General features: G+C 36.0%; 1 protein-coding gene across 2 annotated transcripts in view; it reads left to right on the top strand.

The window, feature by feature from the left end:
* Window positions 1-1,733: 1,733 nt before the first annotated feature.
* The window catches only part of LOC113504146, a 50,138-nt gene continuing 30,742 nt past the window's right edge, over window positions 1,734-21,129 (top strand). For both annotated transcript variants that reach the window (XM_026886309.1, XM_026886308.1), the window contains exon 1: window positions 1,734-2,896. In XM_026886309.1, the coding sequence (XP_026742110.1) occupies window positions 2,149-2,896 (748 nt within the window). In that variant the 5' untranslated portion in view covers window positions 1,734-2,148. The remainder of the gene's footprint in view (window positions 2,897-21,129) is intronic.

Genomic DNA, 21,129 nt, shown 5'->3' with positions numbered 1-21,129 from the left:
GTAAGAAACCTATGTATAACTAGAAAAAACATCTGAAAAGAAAGTAAATAATAATATAACAAACTGCCTTTTTTTATTATTGCATGAAGTGACTCTACATTATCCATACAAACGAAATTTCTTTCTAAAGCCTTAAATAGTTTTAAAATCTATTTAGAACATTCGTATTATTCACCGCCCACAATAACACATGGCTTCCACACGTTTATGGTGCACAAACATAAAGATGAACATTCTTGCTTTTATGGGATCATGACGAAAGATTAAGGTCATTTGTACACGGAGCGACGTATGTTAATTTAGTATGCATTTGTGTGTTTCATTCATCCTTTCATTTTCCCAACTAGAAGCAAACACCAACAGGTTCCTTCCAGTCCAGCCGGATGCAGCTAAGCACCAGTGTTTCAAAAGAAGAGTGTCTTTGTTAAAAAAGATATTAAATATAAATTAACAAAATGTATTGACATGTGCTAACATAATTTCCAGGATATTTCTTTGCGTGAGGGCTTCTAATTGACTATCGCATCTCTATAGTTTCTTTTGATAAGCTTTTTATATTGTTGTGTTTCCATATTGTATCTCTTTAATAATCAAACAAAATTCATCAGGAAACGACGGAGCATTTTATGACGTCAAAAAAGATGACGTTTTCTAAACACTCCATCGTCTCTTTGTCTTTAAAAAACGACTTCGCACTAAGGAATTTAATTCGGAATTTAATTCGAAAAATTTAAGTCACATGCACAAAGACACCCAGACTCAGGACAAGAATTCGTGTTTCCTCGTGTAGGAAGGCTTAATATTTAATGTCACGGTTCATTTTATGGTAAATACAAACTTATTTGGAGTGAAAGAGAAATGTATTGTTCGTGAAATGTTTACGAAAATCAAGGATGAAATTGTAGTTTACTAAAAAAAGGCTGTATTTTGAGTTTCTAGTTATAAATGCTTCTTATACTTAAAAAAAAACTATGTTTAGATAGTGGCCAAAACATCTATGAGGAGGTTGGATAAACAAAAAAAAAATAACGTCATTTAAGAGACAATCTATGCTTGATTCTACTGTGACATTAAAATTTGTTTAATATAAATTTTATAACATTACATTTCCTTCACAAAAAGAATCCAATTTTCCGTCCCACCTTTTAAAGAAAACCTCGAAAAACTAAAACCTTTCAATAAATAATATGACAGTTAAAACAAAAAAAAATCCCCGAATCTGATATAATTCCCTCCAACTCGTACAATTACCCAACGTATCTATACATTAAGAGATTCATCTCGCCACAGCATCTCCCACAAAACTGGTCATCGACCTGTCCCCAATAGTGCGTAACACGCGTATCATCGATTCAATTCCACAGTGCAAGCCCAATCAGGCCTTTCCCACCGAGCGTTGTTTTCTAAAAAATTTGGTGCTAAATGCTTGTTAATTTATTAATGGCATGGTGAGAGAATATTTTGTGTATAAATTGTTAATTAATTAGGTGTATTTGATACGTTAAAAGTGGGCTAGATATTTCAAGTATGTGTTTTTTGTGTAGTAAGAACTAGATCAATATCTGTCAATTTATCAATTAATATTCATCCATTTTTTCATTTTTTGCGCTCCTGGGCAAATCTCTCTCCAATTTTCCAATAATCCAATACTTCTTCATGCGATAAGTGTAAAATAAACGTAAAAGAACCTAAAATCAAAACAGAACATTTTAAAAAGATGTTTAATAAAATCTAACAAGAAACACGCAATCATCTGTTAGAAACAAATCCTCGAAGCAAACTAAACAGCCAAAGCCATCATAACTCCATCAAAACTGAAAGTAACACTTTCAGGTATCCCCAAACAGAGTCGGCAGGCAACGTACTATCACTAATCACCAGTATTACATAAACGAGACGTCACAATCATGCATTTTTATATAACGGCGCTCGCGCGGGCCCGAGAGCCGGACCCGCGCCAGTACCCGCACGCCAGCCGCCCGCGACGCACGTCCCGTCAAACCGAAATGAGTAACGACCAAAAAAATCAAAATTAACAACCGCGTACCAAAAAAACATGTACTAAACATCCTTCAGATAAGATCCTCAAATTTTCCCTTCATAATAATATGAATCGAAAGTGAAAACAAGTGCACTGACCGACGCAACATGTTCAGCGAAAATAGATGGAAAGTTATTTTGCTTGTGGTGGCGTCCGTCGCCGCTGTCGAGCCGAGCCGGGCGCTCAGCCTAGTCTATCAGAAGCCGTACAAGAACGTAATGTTCGTGCCCAAAAACCTTTACCGGAGGACCAGGGCGAGGCAGTCCAGGGTTATATTCCTGGACGAAGACGAGAACCATCAGCCATTCGGCAAGGGTGAGATCGATTTGACGCAAGACAAGAACTACTCAAAGATCAAGTTTGATGATCAAACGGACTATGAGTTCACGTCGGCTGATGATGCGGAGATTCCGAAAAAGTTGCCTGAGGACTTGCCTTCGGGGAACGAGAGGTTTTACGAGCCTTTACCTCGGTTTCGACCTTTCCAACCTCATCCCCATTACTACCAAGGCCGTTTTGGGCGGACTTATGCCCCGAACTATGGCTTCGATCCCTACCCCGTCTCTCCTTTCGCTCCGTCAGTTCGGAACGGGTACTACCCGGGTTGGAAGCCGCGGTCTCCTAGAGTGGTGTTTCCTTATGCGTCGGAAAGTGTAAATTCAGTGCAGACGAACGCTCACGCCGGCCCCGGTGGTCCAGGCGGTCCGGGCGTGCCAGGCGGCCCCGCTGCTCCTAGTTTCACTGATAATATCGTGTTTCGTGATCAAAATTTCGGTCTCAATGACGTTGGTGATGAACAAACCCTACAGGATATTGGAACTCCTTCGGGAACAGCTGATGGATTCGCTGAAAGAGGTGAGTGATTAAAAACTCTTTGGTGAATAAACAGAATTTTCGTGTATGATAATAATGTCAGTAGTATTGGGTTGGGTAAAAACCACAAGTGAAACGGTGAAATGGTTGTAGAGTTAGCATATTATATTTTTAAGGTGATTTAGCCAAATATTTGCGTCATACATAGAGAAAGATTCAACACCTCTTTTTACGTAATTAATACATTCATATGTGCATAAGTTTTTAGCTTAAAACATTCGCAATTTTGTAATCTTACGAAAAGTTTTATAGGGTATTGTGCTATGAGAACTTAAAGAAATCTCACCTTTGGTGGTAAAAGTCACTTAGGTTTCTCGGATCTTAAGACGAGATTTAAAGTGTGATGTTAGATTGTGATAAATGTAACTATTATATAAACGTGGAATTGCTCTAACATTTATTGTTCGCAAACTCATAAGACGTTTGTTGATTAACTTTTAAAAGTTGAGCACTTATGATTGTCGTTTACATGGTGTAAGTTATGTTATGACATTTATAGAGTTTAAGTTAAAGTCAGTATCAGAAAAGTAACTCATAAACTATTATTTAAAACTCTATCTTTTAACTCTTATGTAGTTTATTTGATAGAGTTATTAACACATAATTAGGATTACCTAGTTAGCATAGATTACTACTTCGATAAGAAAAAACCTTGTGAGATGCAACCTTTTTTTTAAGATGAATGACAAATTAAGAATCATCACCATTGAAATCGCTCCACATTATGTAGAGCAAGGTCTTGCTTCCTCTTTCCTTATCTATATCATCATTAGCCTTTCCCCAACTATATTAGGGTCGGGGCAACACGATACCCCTTAGTAAGACTGGTTGTTAGACTTTCTAGCTTATAACCCGTAACAACTGCCAAAGATCTAAAATTAAAATTAAAAAAAAAAAGAAGACATTTTAAATTAAGAATTTAAAATGTCTTCCGAGTTGGTACAAGTGATCTAATAAACTCTATGCTCATTTGAGAGCGTGTCTTGAAGAATGTGACTCGTGTTAAATGTAATAGTTATAACGCAAAATTTTCATAAAGCGAATATTTTTAATGAATAAAGTATTGTTTCAAAACAATTATTTTATTGAAGGCTTGAGAATCTTTATATAATTATTTAGTTTTTGGAATAACTGGTTTTCTATTTACCGCATTTTACCGTTTAAAAATAAAATAAATAATAAATGCGGACAACATCACATACATTGTTCTGAAAGCAAAGTAAGTTGCTAAAGCGCTTGTGTTATGGAATTCAGATACAACGAAGGTACCACAAACACCCAGACCCGAGACAAGGTAGGGATGTGAATTTTTACATTGACCCGATCGGGGATCGAACCCGGGACCTCAGAGCTAGCAACACCTTGAAACCGGTGCGTACGCCACTCGACCACGGAGGTCGTCGAAACATAAATATTGATCAGCTGATGACAATATTATGAGTGTCTTTGTGCATGTGTCTTAAATGTTTGTGAAACCTCCCGCGATACCAGGATTTAAACTCTTCAGTGCGATAGTCGTTTTTTAACAAAATATATAAAAAAAGCCATAAGTAAAAAAATATATCGAGTCGTACACTGATATCGGATAAAAATAACTTATTAAAAACATATTTAAATATACTTCATAATAATAAAAACAGATAAAAAAACGAATAATTAAAAAAAAATAGTTCGCCATTTTCAAAGATGACCTACACCCAAAACTCTCTACAAAAAAAATAATGTTAATCAAAAAAAAAATATTCCAACTATGTCGAACTCAGAAAATGCAGTGAAACCAGTCGCATTCACACAAATTGAATATGTTATGAAAGGACCAATGTCCACATATTCACAGATTTTGGAAAGTTGCGAATTATGCAACGTAACGCTTATTCTATTCATGTGGTTATTGAGTTTATATTGTATTAGAGTCTTGATGGTCTCACATTTTAGAAGGAGTATAATTTTTCTATCGTTAGTAATATACTGTGTAGTATTTCTGTGTTTTAATTAATTTTCAACATACGGTTAAGAGAAAAACCGGATTGATCCGGTGAACTTCAGCCATCCAGGGTCATCCAGGACTCTAGCCAATAGTATACAAAAAAAACATGCAAATCAATACAGATGTTAAGGCGGTCAGGGGCATGAAAACTTATAGTACCTATATACCTTGACGGGCCTGTTGGTCTAGTGGTTAGCGACCCTGACTGCTATACCGGAGGTCGTGGGTTCGATTCCCGCCCAAGACAAATGTTTGTGTGATGAGCATGATCATTTGTTCTGGTATCTGCGTGTAATTTATCTATAATATGTATGTATTTAGAAACATATAAGTAAGTTTATCAGTTGTCTGGTTACCATAACACAAGCTCTGCTTAGTTTGGGATCAGATAACCGTGTGTGAGTTGTCCCAGGATATATTATATTATATTATTATATACTAACTGACTTGGCGAACTTCTTCCACCTCTACAAATACATAGAGCTTAGGAGTCCATCGCGGACGCCGAAGCTTCCTCGCCTAGGATTCCGTTTTAACCCTTTAGGTACGGACCTCTTAAAATACAGAACATTATACGTATCTATACTTTCGAAAAAATCTGTTTCCTAACCTACAAGTTGGTATGAGCAGAACAAGAGCTGTGAGTTAGTCGTAGCGCATGATTGTAAACTATTAAGCTAGTGACACACTTTATTTAGTATTTGGAAACTAAATCTAGCTTTCAGAGTACCGTATGACGAATAATAAATTGAAAAACTAAGTTGATTATATAAAACACTATTTATAAAATATAAATTCATTAATTGTGCCACGTGACTTATTTACAAGCTGTTGACCGCGTTATAGTAAAATTCAAGATTGTAAAATGAGAAATTGAGTGTCCATCAGTTATGTTTTGAAAGCTAAATTGCTGAAGCGATTTTGATAAAATCTGGCATGAGATTAATTGGTCACCACGCCAAACGAAGTGTCGCGGGTTCGATCCCCGCGTATGACATTTGTATGTCCTGGGTGGTTGTCTTTGTGCATATGACTTGAATGTATGTAAAAATCCCCACGACACGGGGAATAAATGAATTAATCCGGGGATCGTTGTAAGCAACAGATCTAATTATTGATGCGACTATCAGTTGCAGCAAAAGTAAGAAAAACAAATTAAAGCTACGGAACCGCAATCTAAATTTTTTTTGGTCCTTTACTAAAAATATAAATACATATACATAATGAAAGCCGATCGCTGTCTGTCTGTGACTCTAAAACGAGTTCATTGAGTGCGTGCGCGCACATACGTATCTACGCACGCACACATATAAATGTTTGGGGACACGCGATTACTACATGCGAACAGTTTATATGCTTTACAAAGTAAGATTCATATTTACATTCTATTTTGATGTCATCAAGTATACAAACTATATAAATAAACTAGCTGTTGCCCGCGACTTCGTCCGCGTGGGTAGAAGATATAAGTTATGATTTATACCTGCCCTGTTTTTTTTAACATTTTCCATTGTATCTTCGCTCCTATTAGTCGCAGCGTGTTGGTTTATAGCCTAAAGCCTTTCTCGATGGATGGTCTACTCAACACAAAAATAATTTTTCAATTTGGACCAGTAGTTCCTGAGATTAGCGCGTTCAAACAAACAAACAAACTCTTCAGCTTTATATATTAGTATAGATATAGATAATAAAAATGGTCACGCAACAGTTTAGCTTGTGACTTTTGAGCTTTCCTTACAAATAGAATAAGGAATTATAAATTCTAAAAACTAGTTTTATATCAGGTTTTATTGATCAGGTTTGAAGCTACCCTGAAAATTGCAGCCTGCTAGATTATCGAAAAGTGCCTCAAAATTGAATTGCAAAATTCCAACTGAAACGACAAACAAGAAAAGTGAGTGTCTAAAAACGTTGGAAAAGGGGCTGATTTATAAATGTATAAACAAACAAACATAATAGATTTAGTTTTAGTAAATCTAACTATCTAGCTAGCTATCTAGTTCATGAGATACAAAGTGCTGACGGACAGACGAAGCCTCAACAACATAACAACATTTTCCGGAAATACACCAGAACAATAATTATTTTCAACTGGAAAATCCATTTTTATTGTAGAAACGGATTAGTAGTTAACGCTATCGATTACAAAAACATACAGACAGACAGACACGCGAACTTATTTATATAGGAAACTGTGAAACAACCTTATTTAGTACCACGCATGTTAACACACGATCAATGTAATATGTTATAGGTAATTAACTAAGAAATGATATTTGTTTGTTTTAAGTAAAACCATGGAACCGCCTTGAAATAAAATCTACTGAGCCAAACTTTTTGAAATTTTGACCAGATGATAGCTATTTTATCAACAAAATAGATTCATTCAGTCCGAAGTTCTGAGGTAACAAACAAAAAAAGGAACAAAAATACAAATATATTAAAAAATTCTTCGTTTTGGAGTCGGTTGAAAAAGGCAACTCCCGCATTAAAAAATATTATCCTTGTATCGCGATAGTTTTGCAAACATTCAAGTCACAAACATGCACAAGACATCTAAACTCAGAACAAGCATTCGTGGATCAAACAAATTCTTGTCCTAGACCGGGTGTTGCGACCTCAATTACTCGGCCTCCTGTGGAGAGTTGTGATCTCAAGCACTCAGCTTTCCGTGTTTTAATTATTTTTAAAAACTTAGTTAAAGAAGCATTTTGCCTTTAACAAATATTGTAACCTCAAATCGCCAACACGCAGTGAGCTAGCGTTGCCAACTATTTACAATGGCTGGTGAATGAATGGCAATTCGATTAAATTAGAAACTAATCCTATTCTCTTAAGCATTTTGCAAACACAATAATTGGAAATTCATTGTATTGAGTGTGAGTTGTCCGCCCCGTGCTAAATTTGAAAAGTTACTGAAGTTGGAAAAATGCTTAGAATAATATGAATACGGCCAATTTAATCTAATTCATTCATTGGCTATTGTAATAAGCAGAATTGGTAATAAAGCTAAAGAGTTTGTTTGTTTGTTTGAACGCGCTAATCTCAGGAACTATTGGTTCAAATTGAAAAAGTATTTTTGTGTTGAATAGACCATTTATCGAGGAAGGCTTAAATCATCTAACCATCAATCTCTCGCTGCGACTAATAGGAGCGAAGATACAATGGAAAATGTGGTAAAAACAGGGCAGATATAAATCTTAACTTATATCTTCTACCCACGGGGACGAAGTCGCGGGGAACAGTTGGTAACTCTTATATACTCTGGTAGAAAATACGAAATAAGTACTTAAAGTTTCATTAGCAAAGGCAGGTTGAACGTTAAACTAACGAGTACTTAGAATAGATGCGCGTGCGACGCTTTTTACTCAACTATTATCACACAATCGGTAAAAGTCTGATTGTGACGTGAAATGATAAAGTAATGAGGTCTCTAATTATAGATTTTAATTGATTATTGGACAAAGGAATATTTTTATATCGTTCTAATACTTACCTGTTATAAAAGCGAAACTTTGTATGTGTAGATGTTTGTTCGTCTTTCACGCAAAAACCGCTGAACGGATTTAGACGAAATTTTGTACGGAGATAGTTCATAGCGAGGATTAACACATAGGATTGTTTTTATAATAGTTTTTGACAGTTTGAACAACTTTTTTTAAAATAATTTTCACTGTTTGAATGATACAAGTATATATATTTACTTTTCTGTTTTCAAGTAGAATACTGCAGACGTGTGCATTCACATTTATATAAACCACGTTGTTTCTAAAAGTGAAGACTTGTAATTGGCTTTATGTAAACTGAATTATAGCTACTCCAGATTTGTTTAGCTGTTAGTCTTCCATATTGTATTAAATAAATAAATAAATAAACAGTTAGTGCAAAATACTTTTGAATTAAGGCTAAAGTTATTAGCAACAGTTCATTCGATACTTGAAGGTTTTCCTACAGCGCCTCGCAGTGTCACATCGTGACTGCGCACGCGCAGAGCCTTAACCTTTCCCTCAGCTTGACATTCACGACTTAATTACATTAGAAATTCCATTTTTTACACACTTTTACTTTTTATCACGACATTCTTTTGGTTTCACCCAAATTGTTGATAAACTTCTGTGTAAATTGAGATGGCTGGACAAAGCTTTGGGCTGGAGTTCATAGTCCCACTGCTGGGCAAAGTTTGTTTACCTGCAGATAGAGATAACTATAATGATTTTACTGATGTTGATAATAAGTTATGTTTTATGTGTATATGAGTAGTGTAATTGGTTTTTACCGTTCCATTCTATTCAATAAATAATTCAGAAAATTAATGAATCTATATTATATTATCAAATTAAAGGTAATTAAAATGTGTGTGTTCGTAAAATGTTTTATTTACGGATTGATTAACATATTAATTATGTCGAAAGCACACGAAACCGTTTTACAATCAAATAAATATTCTTCTCGTGACCATAGTCAACAAGTTCTATACTGCCAAACCATAAATACTTCTGATTACAATTCAGCAATAAAGCAACGAAGGAGGTTTCTTTCCGCAGTGTTGCCAACATAAACATTCAGTGTTGCCATACGAAAAATGCAACTCAGGAAATTTTTGCTATTAAAACTCGTTGTATATCTTTGCAATCTTGATATCGTTTACTTTTAAATCATTTTCAGTTTTGTATCTTTATCATAGAGTTGTTTTTCCCGTGTCTGTGAATGCACTCTCAGTTTTCTTTGCGTGTGAGTATGTGGCGTGCTAGTATTCTAATATAGGGAGGGATCTATTAAAAATGGTGTCGGATTTAAAATTACTTTTACTATGCCTTGTGATTTTTTTTGTAGTTTATTTTACAAGCGTATTGCTTGAATGAGCGCTCTTTAGAGATAAAATATGGAAAGTGACATTTCGTAAGTACAATGGAAGTCGACACTAGCGCTAATACATGCAGTGGCAGGAATTGGAACTAAACTCTTAAGTTAGGGATGTTTATAACACTGAATTGCTACTCTACTTTCGTTTCATTCGTTCACATGATTTGACTTTTGAATTAAAATCATAAACGGAATCAATTCACGAGTTAGTTTGCAGTTTTGTCAGTCTGAAAAAAAAAAATGCTTTGTTTGACCTATCTCAGTACACATTTTCTTAATAAACGTTTCCCGACATTTCAGGGATTTAATCCTTATTTTGATAGTAACTATCGTGAGAATGATTCATTATTAAATGATGTAACGGTTTACTCACGCGACTCGCGATCCCGCCGCGTCTGCTTATAATTAAGGACTCTGGTTGGGCCCGAAACTAGTCAGGCAATCCCGATAAATATGCGTGAGTATGTCGCGCAGGTTTCACAAACATTCCCGTCACATGCACAAAGACACCCAGACTCAGGCCAAGCATTCGTGGACTGCACAAACACTTCCCTGAAGCGAGGGCCGAACCCGAGACCCGTGACGTACAGTGGTATTTGTTTGATGGCCCCGACGACTAGGCTATACGGGCTTTATCAATGAGATATTTTTTCATATATTTTGTTCAAGTATAAGACAGACAAAAATATTTTGTCTCAAGTGAGCGCTCGCCCTAACCGTCGTTAATGTTTATTTTACTAACTAATGTAATCAACGCGAAAGTTTTTAAAAGTAAATTGGTTGTGTTTCACGCGAAAATTGTTGTATGTATTTGAATTTTGTAATTCAATTGATTTTTTCCTAGACTAATATTAAGATACATTATTATGAGGATGAGAATATTAACAATTGAAACAGTATTTTAAATGTTTTTTTTTCTTTGTATGTTAATGGGAAAGGGTTTTTTGTGTGACGAATAATATTTAGAATTTAGAGGAATTCTATGTTTTTAAATTTTCGTAATTTGTAGTTTTTAATAAAGGATGAATATTTCATTATAATATCACTTTTATCGTAAAACACGTATAAAAAAACTACTTGATATACATAATCTGTGTAAAATCTGACAGTGTCTTTCCATATTTCAATATCTAACTATTGCCATCCCTTTTCCACTTCCGCTAAACAAATCTCTAGATCTCTTCTCCGAACCACACACAAAACGTCAAACAATTGACATAATTATACAGATAAAAAAATTCCACACACAAAGAGCGACCTCAAACGGTCGATTGAATAGTGATGTGACCCAAACATCTCGGCAAATCGGTGTCGATTACGCAATCGATTACATGAGTCGAGTTTTGTCAAGGAAAGCTTATGCAATATCGGAAGCGATAGAAAGTGAGTTAATGTAAGAAATACGGCCTTTAGGAGACTGTGTTTTGTGATATAACTAGCTATTACACCTGTCTTTGGGCGTTCTTATTTGTGAGATCGATATAACACGGGTAGGTAGAGTTTCTGTGAACTATTTGGTTGGCATCGATTACTATTTTAAATGTTATGTGTATGATATTCCATTTTTTATCATGTTAATGATTTGACATTTCACATTTGACATAAATATTTGTGCCTTCCAGGGAACGAACCTGAAACCCCAAAAATAAATGACTCACATATCGTGGTAGCATTGCCGTCCTATGTACCTATTGTTTTATTACAGAGATGCAGGTTCGACCCCAACGCAGTCAAGAACTCATGCTTTTTCTAAGTTCTATGTATTTTTAATTATTTTAAAACGCCACTGCCAAACGTTAAAAGAAAAAAATCGAGACTAGATCTGTATTCCAAAAATTCCAAATATTGACATTTGAAATCTCCAACCCGCAGTGAGCTAGCGTGGTGATCAATTCTCAAACCTTCCCTAGATGAAAGAGATAATAATGAGAAAAAAAGGCCCAAATAATATACCCAGCAGCAACATTTTTATCAGCTGGTATACTTATAACCGCCAAAATCCTTTCATAACTCAATAGGTCACACAAAACTTCACAGACTCTATATAAATAAATAAAGTGTTATACAAAAAGGTACTAAACACCAACAATGCGTAATTTCTACATCTCAAGAACGTGGGACGAAGCCGGGTGAAAATGTAGTTTCACTGATGTTCAACAAAAACTCAGATAAACATGAGAACTATTGTGTATTGTGTGGAGAAAGTACTTGGATTTATTACGAAGCAAGGATATGGGATAGCCGAGCCGCGGTAAAGATGGCCAACGATAGGTACTGAGCGCGATGTGTCGCGGGTTTGATCCCCGCGTAGGACAAGCGTTAGTGCTAGTGGTGTCTTCATGAATGTGATTTGTTCTTTTTTTTTGTATTTATTTTATTATTTTTTGTAACACATAAATGTAAAACGACTTAGAAAGTGTGTAGGTACAAAAGGCGAGCTAACCCATTGGGTTTTCTTCCAGCAAATCCAGGCCAAAAACATATATTTTGAGGGTGTACCATTAACATTTGTGATGCCTAAAATACTTAAGTGTAATAAAAAGAAAAAATAATAATTTCTAAAATCGTTACAAGGGTTAATTGAATTCCATAGTTCAAAAATCGTAAAGAGAACTATATAAAAATATTTCAATATGTCGTCCCATTTATTCCACATTTTGTTTTCTTTATCCACCAATCAGTTTCTATAGTTCAAATTGAGTACACAATCACTAAAACACTTTCACATACATGAACCCGCAACTAACCTACACAATACCGATCATCGATCCACTGGGCAACCAAACACGGTTGTTATAACCTCAAATTAATGACTACTCGTCAACCAAGAAGTTTACTTGCCCCGAATCTGGAGGTCGGCAACCAGTTTTTCGTTACGTGAATATTATGAAACTGTGCGTTATCACGGTTGCCGGGAAATGTCAAACATATACAGTTGTGTATTATATAATAATGTTGATATTACTGTATGGCTAATGAGACTTCCGCATGTAAATAAACACGTTGACATTTTGGACTTTAGCATTCGTTTGTGCCCTTAATTGACATTTAAAGAATAACTGTCACAATTGTTAACTTCAATACAAAACACATGGCTGGCCTGTTGGTCTAGCTAGTGGCTGGTTGCTCTTTTTTTCCGGGGTGAAACGCTTATGTCTTCAACCCATGTTGAGGGCACCGCGGCGTGGGGATATGTCGGACTTCCACCGACTAAACACATCCCGGGCCCCTTGTACTGCTTTAGCCAGAGTCACGGGATCTGACTACTCTCTACTCTGCGCGACTCTGGCTTTCTCTAGTCCTTTGGACTCCTTCTCAAGGGATAGGTGTAAAAAGCCCACCCCTCACTCCTCATAAGAACGGGTGCGCAGAGCGACGCGCCCGTCTCCTTCTTGGCCTGCTAGCTGATCGATTGACAGGGTGTCCTCCCCGCCACCCGCAGGCCCGACCTTACGGTGCCCGTAGGTTGTAGTGGTTGGTGGCCCTGACTGCTGTACCGGAGGACGTGGGTTCGATTCCCATCCAGGACAAATATTTGTTTGATGGGCACGATCATTTGTTCTGCGTCTGGGTGTAATTTATGTATTTAGAAATATACAAGTATATTCATCAGTTATCTAGTAATACAAGCTTTGCTTAGTTTGAGACTAGATGACGTTGTGTGAAAGTGAAAACAAAAAAGATGGAATGTTGATGACAGTTCAAGTCACGTGACTTATCGAAATGTCTCTTCCATATATTTGAACGTTATTTACTAACGTTGACGGTTCTAGAAATATACCTAACTTGGATAGGGCTGAGCTTGTAGGCACGTCACATTTCTCCGAGCAATATCACTGATTCGCTTCAACCTTATTGAAGTGACAAGTCAAATGACTTGACGAAAAATAATGTCATTCTCATACATTTAAAGTTTTTTTTTAATTAATGTCTAGCTTTGAAGGTAAATGAAAAGAGTGAGGGGTGCTTTATCTTTGCATGATATTAAGAACTCTCTAATGAGCTGATAACTTACTTGATAATTGACTATGTAATATTATGGTATGCAATAAACAATTGAAATTGTAATAATTGTTATAATTAAAGACAAAAATGACCCTTATCATCTATGAGGATAACTTATTTAATACGCTTTTGATAGCGTGTTAAAATAGCAGTAAAATTATGTGGTTAATAAGATTTATAGCTCGGAAACTAATCGTCCAAATTTGATGAATTGTTTTCCGCAAAATAGTAAAATGGCTACCTAACTATTGGGAAGTAACGGAAACAAGTGAGAGTCAGACTTGCGCCCGAAGTGTTCCGTAGTAAAAAAAAAACAAAATAATCGTGCTTATTTTAGTAAATTTTAGACCCCTTAAATTACCACTTTGCATGGTTTTAATATTTGTATTTAAATAGAGCAGCAAAATAAATATATCTGTGAAAATATCAACTAAATTTCCTAGCTATTACAGTTAATGAGATACAGCCCAGCACCACACGGCTAGCTAGACAGTGAAGTTAGTTTCAGACCCCGAAAGTCTCTCATTGATAATCTTAAGATAATAATGAAGCAAAGCTTGTTAAAAACCAGAATTTTTTGATGCTTTTTTTAATAATTGTTTTTTTAAGTGTATTTAATTATCTAGGTTGTAAATGTTTTAGTCATAATCTATACTCTATACTAATATATAAAGCTGAAGAGTTTGTTTGTTTGAACGCGCTAATCTCAGGAACTACTGGTCCAAATTGAAAAATCATTTTTGTGTTGAATAGACCATTCATCGAGGAAGGCTTTAGGCTATAAACCATCACGCTGCGACTAATAGGAGCGAAGATACAATGGAAAATGTGAAAAAAATACAGGGCGGGTATAAATCATATCTTATATTTTCTACCCACGGGGGCGAAGTCGCGGGCAACAGCTAGTTGTAAATAAAAAGCAGCATATTAATTCAACAATCAAATAATTTCCTACCAAAAGAAAAGATGCTATATAAATGTCTACGAACAGACTTAGACGAATGCGTCCTATGACTTATTATATTCTATTGCTTTCCTTATAACCCTGTCATTATGTACTTTCATCATTTCAAATCTATATGACCTGTGCTCTTACAAAATGAACTGAAACTTTTTGTACAAGCGAGATCGTTCTATACGGTGTATCGTTCTCTCTCGCTTCCACCACGACCAATGTCTGTAACATAAAAGCGTGCAGTAGAGGGTTTCCGATCTCTAGGAAGCCATTTTGTTTTGTAATTAAGGGCCATTATGGCAGAAGCTTCAATCAAATACTATTACGATGTATTAATAAAAGAAAAAATATCATTACTAAGTACTTACAATTTGCGATTTGGTATGGTGCGTAATACAGATGTAATTATAACATGAATTTAATGCTTTATGTTACCTATGGTTTTATAAATAATATTGTAAAAACTATTACTGAACGCGAAAAAATCATAATAACTATTAGGCAACTAGTAGGTAAATGCCTACCCAACATTGAATTTTGTTAATTTAGGTAAATTTCCCAAAGGTTAGTTTTACATTTCTCGTTAATGCTGTGCTAAAGAAATATGTTTCGATGTTACGAGTATAATTATGATGATGTTTTTTCCAGTATTTTTTAAGCATGTCTAGCAAGTCACTTATATTATGTTCTTCAAGCATCGGGCAGGGTTTTTCACCAATAGTCGCAATCGGTTCTTAAATACCCTATCTGTCTGTCTGTAACCAGGTTGTATCTCATGAACCGCCATATTGAGACAGTTATAACAACAAAGTAAAGCACAACTTCACCTTTTTTTATATAGCCTGTTTAAGATCCCACAGCTGGGCAAAGGACTCCCCATTCTCTTCCAAACCTCTTAATCTTTTGCGATTTCTGGCCACGTTTGTCCCGCGTATTTAATTAGATCATCACACCACTTTCGTTGCGGACGACCTCGGTGACGATGTCCTTCCTCCGGCATCTAATGGGTGAATGTTTTGCAAAAAAATCGACAGCCTCAAAATATTGTTTTTCAAACATATTTGCACAGACCCTTCCGTATTTCAATTCATTCTCCCTCTTAATCAATTATTAAATACGTTTCATCATATACTACCTGTTTGGATCAATAAAAGCCCAAACTCATTTCCTACTTGTATTGCGTAATAATTGTAAAGTTTGTTTATAATTCTTGTGTGTGTGTGTGTGCGCGGTGAGTGCATAATGTAACGGTTTTTATTGGTCAACGCGTGCATACTGCGACTTAAGGGGAAGGTTGCGTGGATTGAAAGGTAATTTAAGTGTTATTTTATTTACTTTGCTTATACCCATCTACACAGTAGGTACACTAATATTATAAAGAGGAAAGATTTGTTTGTTTGACACAACTATGCTTCGAAACTACTGGCCCGATTTGAAAAATTCTTTCACTGTTGAGAAGCTACATTATCCCCGCTGAATATAAGCTATAATTCATTTCAAAAATATTAGGGTTCCGTAAGAGAATTGCGATTTTGTTACCAAAGGTGTCATAACTTATATCTTCTAACCACGCCGACGAAGTCGCGGGCAACTGCTAGTGTAATATAATTATAATAAATAATGTTTTATGGATCAAACTTCGTAAATAGGTCGATCTGTTCTGTGATAATGATTATTAACTACATCTCAAGATTCACTTTGTTTTCTTTTTATTAAACCCTGGACTGTTTTCGGCAAAAATTTTGATTAATTTTTTTAAACGATTTCATATGAAACTTTGATTCTTGCTTTAAAAATTATCCAAATTGACAACTAAAAAAATACTGATTTTATTTTTATTCTTTTGAGATAAGATTCTTAAAATAACAAACTCTTCATCTTTATAAAACAAATATACACTATAAACATTACAAAACTGTAAAATAATGTTTTATAATTTTATCATTTCCCGTTTTATCTTAAACATAACAATCGTAACTTGTTTGCAAGAAACCTTTTAATTACAACACTTGACTTAATTGATTAATAAAACTATTAATGTGTAAACCAAACTTACACAATATAAGAAATAATTACAATTTAATATAGGTCGTTGCCTTAATAAAGATTTCACTGCAACTCGCGCGTGCACGGGGCGGCACACACAAAAATATATTTGTCTCTGTTCTCCGTAGGGTAAATGTTGATGCATCTCTTTCTCACATTTCTATGTCATTGACATGAGTCTTGAGGGTTTTCCAAACATTTCGTTTAGAGGAAATGTAAGGTATTTTATTTGTAAAACTTTAAAGGAGAGTATGTAAAAAAAATAGTGGTTGACTTCAACTTCCAATTATTCCGATTGAAGATTTCAAAACAATTGCTGTGAATGGATGAATGCTGCATCAGACAGGTATGTTTGGCGATTTGTGAGGGGACAAAGGCCAGGGAAATGCTTTGTAATGACAGTGAGTGTTCCGCCCCGTACTGAATTTACAATTATTGTGTTGGCAAAATACTTAGAATAAAAATAGTGGCATTTTAGTCCAATTTCCATTCCTTCACCGGAATCTTGACCCTGACAGGCATTGCGGCAATGGCTGGCAAGAGTATTTAGATTTATTAGATTTTGTAGTATCTCTCGTGAGAATGTTTTACTCGCGATTATTTCGTCGCTCGTGATTTAGGACTCAGGTTGGGTCTGAAACTATTCGCCCAATCCCGATGAATACGCGCGAGTAAACCGTTGCAGCATTTAAATAGGGTATATGTTTAAGATCATCACATTCGGGACGATTAGCTTTACGAGTTTTTGCTACCACGACAATGTAACAACGCTTAACAGTGACAGGATGACCGATAAAGACTTGAGACAGTTGAGAGTGTGTTCTAAGTGGGTGATTTGATCACTTAAGTTCATTATTTTATATTTAAACCACTATACAAAAATTAAATTCCTTACAACCAGAGTGCCTACCGCCAAGTCTTAAAGTTGGCACTGTACATTATAATTATGGTTGTGGAGATGTTGGTTGTGCCATGTGCCAATTATATAACAAGACGTGGCACGGTGGTAGACCCCCAGGAGTCGATCCAAACACTTTTTTTTTAAAGATAAAAAAGGCTAGTAAAAGAAGGATGGTTACATAAGGCATAAGACCTCATTCCTCGAACCTTTACAGTGGGTATTATAGAAATAACTGTCGTTAAATAATGTTACGTGTCGCGTAACGCACGGGGGTTTGTGAAAGCGACACCGAGTAGCGATAGCAGACGCAGTTGATAATTTACTGAGGTATGAAGAACGAAATGTTGAAATAATCGGTAAAGGAAAAATAAGAAATTATTTGTTGATCGAATAGTCAAAACTTGTCCATATGGTAGGAGTTTTTCGAGGCATGGAAAATAGTTAGAAAGTATTTTTTGCCTTAAGGGTAATATTAATGAGGAAATGTATTTCTTAATAATAAAAAAAACGATTGATTGGAAAAGGCCTGTGCCCAGTAGTGGGACTCACGTAGACGTAGGCTGGTATTAAAGGAGAAAAATAAATTGAAACTAAAAATTGAAAAAGTCGAAATTAGACATCTATGGAATTTGAGTTATAAGTTTGACTATTAATAAATTTGATTTTAATAAAATCAATAGTTCCGAAAATTAGTAAAAAGATCAGATATCATCATCTTATCATGAATAACGAAAAAAAACTATATTTTATTATTTAACACTAAACTTCGATTTTCATGTCAACCATACACTTCATTTATTCAACAGTAAAACCGTATCAAGAATCACAAATAACAGAATAACACCTTATCGTCTTTCAACAAGGTCGCTTTTCCAGTGCAAATGTCAAAGATGTGTTTGCTGACCATACTTGCGCTTGCGCAACGGCTTAGCGATAAAGATGTCTTTACCGATCGATATCTTTAGTTATGTGGGGGTTTTAGCGTTGTGAGTAGCTACTACGAGGGGCGGTCAAAAAGTTCGCGGAATGGAGGGGGTAGAGAGGGGAGAGGGTATTTTTTTTTATCTGTCACTACTTGATGACTCAATTTAACTATAAATACTAAGTTTCAGCTTAATCGGGTCATTAACCTTCGAGATATCGCTGGATAAACAAGTAAATCGGGAAGAAAACACCAACTATGGAGAAAATCGAGTTTCGTGCAGTGATTAAATTCCTTACAAAGGAAGGAAAAACGCCTCAGATCATTATGGAAGAGATGTCATCTGTTTACGGAGACCTTTGTCCTGGAAAAACTATGATTTACAAGTGGCATAGCCTTTTCAAGCAAGGTAGAGATTCGATTGAAGACGATCCGCGCTCTGGTCGGCCAATTGAGGCAACGTCCTCAGACAATGTTGAAAAAGTCGAAAAACTTGTTCTTGAAGATGCTCGTCTAAAGAAAAAGCAAATCGCAGAGATGACTGGAGTATCGTCTACGACTGTTTTGAACATTCTCCATGACCATCTAGGCATGTCTAAGGTCTGTGCAAGATGGGTGCCGAGAATGCTCACACCACTTCAAAAACAGCAGCGCGTCGAGTGTTCTCGCGAGTTTTTGGACCTGTGTAGTGAGAACAGGGTTGAGTTTACGGACCGAATTGTGACTGGAGATGAAACTTGGGTTCATCACTATGAACCTGAGTCAAAGCAGGAGTCCATGCAGTGGCATAAAAAAGGTGCAGCGCCGCCTAAGAAGTTTAAGGTCTCACAATCGGCCGGAAAGATTATGGCTACAGTTTTTTGGGATTCTGAGGGGATTTTAATGATTGATTATAAAGATAAAGGTGTCAATATCACTGGAAAATACTACGCTACACTGCTAGAGAAATTAAAAAAAACAATCAAGGAAAAACGAAGAGGAAAATGGTCTCGAGGTGTGCTCCTTTTGCACGACAACGCACCCGTTCACAAGAGTCATGTTGCGATGGCTGCCTTACAGAAGTGTGGCTTCGGAACTTTAAATCACCCTCCCTATAGTCCAGATTTGGCCCCTTCTGATTATTATTTGTTCCCAAAAATGAAAAAAGTGCTTCGTGGAAAGAAATTCACCAATGATGAAGAAGTGAAGTCGACTATTTCTTACTATTTTGAGGGGCTTGACAAATATTTTTTTTAGAAGGTATAAATAAGTTAATTGAAAGATCTGAAAAGTGTATTTTGGTTAAGGGAGAATACATCAAAAAAGAAAAATAATTTCGTGCTGAATTTCGCCCCCCTTCCTTTTCATTCCGCGAACTTTTTGACCGCCCCTCGTATCTAGTTACGAGTTACAACCCGTTTGATAACTGTCTATTTAAGTTTAAATTAAACCTTTTTTTTACATAGCCAACAGTCAGTTGATTAAATAGGCAATCCAAAAACAAATTTGCAAAAAAGAAAGTCACCCATTAAATTTATGACGGTGCTAATCGTTGCTTGACCTCGATATTAATTTCTATTACTAGGCATAGGCAACAGAAATACATCATCTGTGGATATATTAACTTTCTGCTGCAACGGATAATGAGATACAGCCGAAACCACAAAAAAAAAACATCCATCATCATGATAGCTTTTTCTTAAACGTGTTAAGTTCGCTTCCAGTCTAACGGGATTCACCTAAGTAACCAGTGTTTTACAAGGAGCGACTGCCTGTCTGACCCCCTCAACTGAGTTACCTGGGAAAGGCAACACGATACCTCTTAGTAAGACTAGTTGTCAGACTTTCCAGATTTACTACCCGTAACGACTGTCAAAAAATTATAATAACAGCTGAGACCCACAATTTAACGTGCCTTCCGAAACACGTCATAACAAAATTGATCACCCATCCACGGGCCTATCGCAACAAGCTTAGCTTAACCTGTAGTTAGCCACGAGCTCCTCATTAACCCAATTGCATGGTCTATCGTAACATCTATAGAAAAGGAGCGATTATAAATATATTACGAGCGTCTCAAGGCTACGCGTGCAACCATGTTCCTTCGTTCGAGTTACGTGCCTCTAATACGGAAGCAGAGTTACATGTGAGCGTTACGTACTTATACCGACCCATTTCCTATTGTTGATTTATGGTTAGCAATTTTTGTTGGTGGATAATCCATTAATGTATAGGCAAACTATATAATAAATAAATAAATGCGGACAACATCACATACATTGTTCTGAACCCAAAGTAAGTTACTAAAGCACTTGTGTTATGGAATTCAGATACAACGAAGGTACCACAAACACCCAGACCCGAGACAATGTAGAAATGTGAATTTTTACATTGACCCGACCGGGGATCGAACCCGGGACCTCAGAGCTAGCGACACCTTGAAACCGGTGCCTACGCCACTCGACCACGGAGGTCGTCAAAACTGAAGACTTTAGGAAGTATTTAAGATGAACTAATACTCAATACTTTATTGCTTCCATAATGTAGTTACAGGTGG

The sequence above is a fragment of the Trichoplusia ni genome, chromosome 21 (genome assembly GCF_003590095.1).
Source record: "Trichoplusia ni isolate ovarian cell line Hi5 chromosome 21, tn1, whole genome shotgun sequence".
Lineage (NCBI taxonomy): Eukaryota > Metazoa > Arthropoda > Insecta > Lepidoptera > Noctuidae > Trichoplusia > Trichoplusia ni.
This window is presented reverse-complemented; position numbering and strand designations above follow the sequence as displayed.